At 27.4% G+C, this 6,872-nt stretch overlaps 2 protein-coding genes across 3 annotated transcripts in view; both read left to right on the top strand.

Annotated features, from left to right (window-relative positions):
• Positions 1–2,128: 2,128 nt before the first annotated feature.
• LOC111641805 lies at positions 2,129–3,182 on the top strand. Its single transcript, XM_023388038.1, has 2 exons — positions 2,129–2,241; positions 2,477–3,182. Exons 1-2 carry the CDS (start codon positions 2,160–2,162, stop codon positions 3,094–3,096), a joined length of 702 nt encoding a protein of 233 aa, XP_023243806.1. The 5' UTR covers positions 2,129–2,159; the 3' UTR covers positions 3,097–3,182.
• Positions 3,183–6,242: 3,060 nt separating this feature from the next.
• Positions 6,243–6,872, top strand: part of LOC111641801 — a 3,940-nt gene continuing 3,310 nt past the window's right edge. Inside the window, exon 1 of one of the 2 annotated variants that reach the window (XM_023388032.1) lies at positions 6,243–6,371. In XM_023388032.1, the coding sequence (XP_023243800.1) occupies positions 6,328–6,371 (44 nt within the window). In that variant the 5' untranslated portion in view covers positions 6,243–6,327. The remainder of the gene's footprint in view (positions 6,372–6,872) is intronic. The other variant, XM_023388033.1, reaches the window with a different exon arrangement.

Below are 6,872 nucleotides of genomic sequence, written 5' to 3'. Positions count from 1 at the left end.
AATGTCTTTGATGGGTCTAGCAACAGACGGTCTTCAATCTTTCCTTTCTATTTTTTTTTTTACTTATTTATTTTATATATTTTGAAGTTATTGAACAAGTTACGACATTTCTTTTGTTTTCTTCATTTCTTTAGATTTATTGTTGTTATTATTTTTCATTTTTTTTGACACTTTTCGCTCTGTATACAGTGAGGGAGTCTTTTTAATCATATTCATTATAGGTTCGGCAAAACCCTATTGTTTAAAACAGATAAAAATTCATTTGGTTGCTCGTCCGGATTCGATTTCGGCCCTGCTTTGGCATCCTCTCATCTTTATTGATCGTTTACTTAATTAATTATGGCAATTAAATTTAATTTCTTTTAAGCTGCATTTTAAGACTTCCAATTAATTTATATGAATTTAACGATATGATCACAGGACACTATGTATATAGTGCTATATGAATTACGTATATATTTTAAAATTACTTGTCATTTTATATAATATTTACTATATTTCAAGATCCATGAATTTATAATTGAAGTCAACTTAATGTCAAAAATGTACTCAGTGCAAGGCCACGTCCATCATAACGTCTTGTCTTCTAGTAGATACTTTATTGAAGGAAATTGCGTAAGATAATAGAATATGTACAGTATATTTTATTGCACACATATTAAAATCCTCATTTAGATAAAACTGATTCAATTTTTTTATAAATAAATTAACTAGAATTAGTTTTGTAGTTATAGAAAAGTGTAACATTGCAGGACATGAAATTTCTTACATCTCTGATATTTAATGATACGATAAATAAATGGAAAATAATTTTAATTGTGATTTATTCTGGATTTTACAAAATAAAAATGTATATTTTTTTATTGTTTTATAAATTTAGCCCATACTAAAATCAACTATTTCTTTTGACGTGATGCTTTGCTCTTTGTAAATAAAATAAATGGAAAGGAATAAAAAGTTTTATTAAGTATAAACATATCAAACGACAAAAATAAATTCAGATTATTTGCTTTTCTTATAAACTTAAACAGTATAATTTAATAGTCAACATATAAATGTGACATTTCTGTTCCCATAGATATTTAGACAGATGCAGATCCATACAAATATTTTTCTGTTTGTTTACAATAGCCGAATATAGCCAGATGTCCAACTTTTATCTCACTCACAAATTCAATATTTTCTATAAATAAGCCTGGACTTATGGCTTTTCTTATAGACTTCTTCAGGTAGAATTGGTAAGAAATTTATACAAATTATTATCATAGTATTCTTTATATAAATATTACTCTTATTAGAAATATTTCTTATAATTTCTCTAAAATAGTTGTTTAAATGTCAAATAAGTGAAGACGTAATCAAATTAGATCTTAACACAATTTATTATAGTTATAATTTCGATTTGTGAATGAATTTATCGATAAATCCTTGGCAATGAAGTGTTCGTCTAGTGCAGTGGAGGATCCGAGTTCGAATCCTGTCCAGATGTCCATACTTTATCATGGATACTACTGCGTGATGTATTATCCATGATGGATCTATCTTTGTATTACTCATTTATCTCATTATTCTACATTCCTCTTTCATGAGGGATAGAAAATGACAAGGATTGATCCCTTTGCGGGTCAGGCCCGAGCGTAATTTTGCTTAGAGTGTGCTGGTTCCTCGAGAAATTATTAATATTTTTTGTTATATAAATTCAAAACTATCAAAAATATAAATAGAAAGAAATCTATTTTATTTATTTTGATTTAACAGTTAAAATTCTGAATAAATTGTTACAGTTTTAAAATGGCCTGAACAATTGGCTAGAGTTTAAAACTAATAAATGACTGTAAATTTAAAAAAAAAGACTACTACTTAGAATAATTTATATATTTTCGTTGTAACTTAAATTAAAACTTTATAAATTTTATATTTTTAAATTTAATTTTTTTCCATTATTTTTATTAAATATTTTTGTTCTTATTTCTCGAAACGACATTAATAAATTTGTTTATTAAGAAAAAGTTTTATTTTTAAACAAGAAAAATGTTATTTTATTTCAGTTCTTCAGGAGGAAACTTTTTAAGGAAATAATTATTAATAATTTAGAATTAAAAGAGAAATTTAAATTTTATCTTCGCAGAAATAAGGATAATCGAGTGATTTAACGGAAGATGAAACTGATCTTAATATTATTCTATCTGTTTTTGGTTTCGGTATCATCTGAAGTTTCTAAATTAAAGACAAATGCAGAGGGTAACTAAATTACATATGGTAAAACCCCGATTTAGCACCATTCTCGTAAAGTGTCAATCAATGGGCTCAATCGATGTTTTGTCCAGCGGCTTTAATAAGCTGGATAATTACTGTAAAACCGTTTTATTAGGCAAAGTGCCCATTAATTGGCCCTATTTAGGAAGGGACTATATCGAGGTTTAATTGTATTTATATATTTTAAAAATATTTAAATAAATTCTTCACTTTTCAACAGATAAATATATTAAAGAATATATAGAAAAAGCATTAGAAGATTTTCGATCTGAGATGAGATCAGAAATGCCAAATTTCAAACTACCCATTCTAGAACCGTTAAAATTACCCGGGGTAAGCGAAAAAGCCTCTCATGGAACCCTAACAATTAATGAAATGTATTTGTATGGTTTATCAAATTTTGAAAAATACGTTAACGTTAACATGAAAAATGGCACATTTTATGTGAAGTTAACCATTCCCGAGCTGAGAATCGATAGTGATAACTATAATTTACGTGCCAATGTTTTCCTTATTACAATTAATTCTAAAGGAAGATTTCATGTTATAGTACATAAACCGGAATGTTATCTAAAAGGAGAAATCAATGTAAATAATCTAGGATATTATGAAGTTAAAAATCTCGAAGCCGATGCAAATTTTGATCATGCCAGAGTTGATTGGAGTCGAATGGGCGGAAAGCATTTAATGATAAAAGGTATTGAAAGATATATTAAAAATAATGCCCATAATGTTTTTCATCAGAAAAAGTCTAGTGTTTTAAACGCGGCTTTGAACGATATTCAAAATATCATTAACAACAAATTGAAGACGTTAGAAATTTTACATGATGATAAATAAATTACACTTAATTATTATAGTTTTAATTCATTTGTGTATATTTTGAAGGTACTCTTTGGAAATAAAATATTTTACTTATTAAATCATATTTTGAGTGTAATTTTTATAAATCTCACATGTATAGTTTACATGACATTAAAATAATACGTATCCACAATATGAAAGTAATACATATTTATCGGTTATTACAGTAAATAAAAATTCATTTCTTTAGTATCATCATCATATCATATCACACAGAGGAGTGTTATAGCTATGCGCTTTTCACTCCGGCAGAAACAGTAAGGAAGAGTCGGTCTTATAGAAGACGACCAATCCGAGGAAGACAGGATAGAGGTCACTAAGTAATCAAAGCCGGTCTTATAAGAGACGACCCCCGCGAGAAAGGGAGACAGAATGCCTTCCGGGAGGACTTGGAGGGAAAGCTGGCCCCTATTTAGGCGTCATTGGCAAGGAGGAAAACCCGGAAAAAACTCCCGTGCCAGCTGAGGCACTCCCGCTGCCAGCTCGTCCGAGTGAGGCGCGAACCCCCGATCGAACTCCGGTGTTTAGGGTCTGGTCACCACTAACAAGTGGAGACGGAGTCCACTCGGCCACATTTCTTTAGTTTTTAGCACATTAAATTATATTCTACTATTAATTTACATATTTTAAAAATGTGTTTTGTCAGATATTGTAGCTTAAAGTCAGTTTGAAATCATTGGTACATTTTTAAAATGAAGAAAATGCCAAAATGATGTAAAATTCATGTAAAAATTGTACATTATTGTAACAGAACGAATACATCTTTATCATAAACAGTAACTCTAATTAAAGTTGATTTTGCACGATTGATTTTTTGCGTGTATTATCGGAATAATAACTATTTTTCTTCCTTCTGGAGATTGTGGAGTCTTTCACTCAGATACTACTTCAGATTGGTTAAAGAGATGCTTAGAATGCTTGAGTTGGAATAATCTCAAAAGTTATACTCATCCATGTCACGTGTTCTCTGAATCATTATTTTTGGCACGGTCTTACAGAATTTTCTTAAATGAAGCCACTAGATAAGCTCTTTTCTATATCTCTTCAGTAGCGTAACCAGGGAGAAGTCCAGGGGTGTTTACCTTTCTAAATAAATTCAGAAAAATCAAATAAGTACGGGATAAATATTTGAATATAATACTTAAACATACATATACACAGTAAGAGTTTCACAGCGCTAGTGACAAACGGTGCTGCAGGGTACAGGGGTGAATGTGGATTTGCATGCTATAATTCGAATTTCCCTAATATCGGTTCTATTACATTACTGTATATGTTCTATTCATCTATCCAGTTTTCCATCATTTCACTGCATCACTCATTATTTCACCCCCTCCTGTTCGAGAGATAACTGCTTATTTTAATAATTTATTTGATTTATGATAGATTTATATATAATACAAACAAAAAAAATTAATATTTTAATCCATATAAATTTTGTCGCTATATCACTATCACATTGGAGAGATTATATCAATTTTTACACATTAATACAATTTATCTTTCTAAATTCCATGAGATAAAATAAAGAAATCATTTAAATTTTATCATATTAAAAATCTTTACTTAACAGACTAAAGAACGATATTTACATTAATTAAATAGAGTATAATTAAAGCAAAGAAATTCTATCCTTGTTTATTCGTATTTATTATAAATAAATGACTTAATTAAGATGGAATTTGCTTATTGTTGATTAAATTTCAGATTGAAGTATGTAGTTAAGGGGGAAAAAAGAAATTTTGATGAATTTCCTTCATAAATATCGAATTGTCGAATTGCTGATTTGCATAAACAAGTGAGAGAATTGTGTGCATTTCTACAAATGACAGATGGTGTGACTATTGGTTTATCTCTCTTTACCACCATTTGCTTTACTTGTGTTTATCTGTTGAATGTTTACGTTAAACAAAATTTAATTATAAGCCAAGTATCTGCAAATGGTAAGTGCCAAGAATGTCTTATTATTTAATTTTAATAAAGAAACTTTGTTATGTTATAACTGGTGATTTATCACTCGACACGTGCTTAGTACCTATCCTTCAGATGACTACTACGTGACATCGACAATAACAGAGTTTTAAGAACTTTAAGCACTATCTAAGCGTGTTTATAGAAACTTTGGCAAAAATATAATAAAACTAAACACGTGTATAAGAAAGCAAAAGAAAAGAATTTGGACGGACAAAGGCGCACGCCAAATATACATTATCAAAGTAAATAAAATATATATTATATATTATCTTCAAAAGAAGAAAATAACTCGATTAATACTCGATTTTCAAATTTGAATTGTTAATAATTCAAAGGTTTAAAATTTTCTTATAATTTATTATTTTGCAAGTAAAAATATAATTTGCATTATTTAACATATAAAAAATAATATTCAGTCATTAAAAATTGTTTTTATTATGGATAAACCATTAAATTTTTGGAATATTTTAAGTGATTTGCAAGAGAAATCCACCTGTTTCTGGACTTTCTGTTGCGCCATTCCGAAATGATTTGACTTTATAAATGAAAACATCTGCGTATTTCCCTTTGTACATATTGATAAGTTATTTTATCCTCTGTTTAGAACATTTCTGAAGAGAAACGAATAACAATTTTAATTGAAGTTATTTCATATTTGTTTTTAAATATTCTTAATTGAAAAATCACTTTAAAAAGTTCCATTTTAATGATATATTGACTTAAATATTGTCAGGAGACTGCTTAAAATTTAATATATGCTTTTTAAAATATATTTGTTAGAAAATTCCATTGAGTATCGACGTATTCAACGTAACACATATGTGTTATATTGAAAGGTGCCTTTATCTTAATTTATCCTAATAAGAACTGTTAATATTAAATACACGATATTTAAATTTTAATGAATTATTTACTAACTTTTAAACTATTCTACTTAGAAATAATATACGTGACCTGTATAGACTATAGAAAAAAGCGAAAACTTTGGTTAGCTTTCATCCTCTAGACAGACAAGTCTGTATAATTTTTAAATATTGGACGTCGGTTTTATCGACTCATCTTTTCCTTTCATAGATTTTTACTTCCTTCCTTTTAAATGTTTTTTTTTTCTTCTTTTCTTTCTTTCTTTTTTTCTTCTTTGACATCGTCATCGTTCTATTCGATAAGGTGCTGTCGAGATCTTGTTGAAACTCCACACTTATCTAACTTTTGCGCCGATATAAAGGCCATGCTATGTATAACTATTTTCTTTCTATCCGAGTTAACATCTCCCCGAGGTAAGAAACAGTAAGAAATAAAAAAAAAACTTAATTAATTTTTGCGACTGATATAATTTGAATTTACTTAAATACTACGCTTAATTAATAATTTATTACCAAACTATGCTACTAATTTCATTTTTTTTAGCCTAATTATAATCGACTATACTATCTAATTCTTTTGTTTTTTTTAAAATTTTTATTAAGTTTATATACATTTTTAAAATATTCTATTATGTTTAAATATTATAATTTTTATATAATCAATTTTTTAAATTTTATTTAATATTCTGTAATGAGGTTTTTTTAAAAATTAGCATAAGAGATTAGTTAAATATTTTTATTATTAAAATTAAGAAAGAAAAGTAATTGTATTAAGTTATTTTTTAAATATTTTTTATCATTTTTTATGAGTAAGAAAGTGTATTATTAAAATTATAGTTAATAACTAGAAGAAGAGTATTATTATTATTAATTTAATTGACTAAAAAATTAATATTTTAATTATTTTATAATTTA

The sequence above is a fragment of the Centruroides sculpturatus genome, unplaced genomic scaffold, assembly GCF_000671375.1.
Source record: "Centruroides sculpturatus isolate CEXI.00-Female unplaced genomic scaffold, Cexi_2.0 scaffold1628, whole genome shotgun sequence".
NCBI classification, from domain to species: Eukaryota; Metazoa; Arthropoda; class Arachnida; order Scorpiones; family Buthidae; genus Centruroides; species Centruroides sculpturatus.
This window is presented reverse-complemented; position numbering and strand designations above follow the sequence as displayed.

What these genes read in the sequence shown, in the direction of transcription:
- LOC111641805 (XM_023388038.1), top strand. Translation starts at nt 2,160, where the DNA reads ATGAAACTGATCTTAATATTATTCTATCTGTTTTTGGTTTCGGTATCA. An exon ending in ATTAAAGACAAATGCAGAGG is followed by an intron (nt 2,242 to 2,476) that starts GTAACTAAATTA and finishes ACTTTTCAACAG; the next exon opens with ATAAATATATTAAAGAATAT.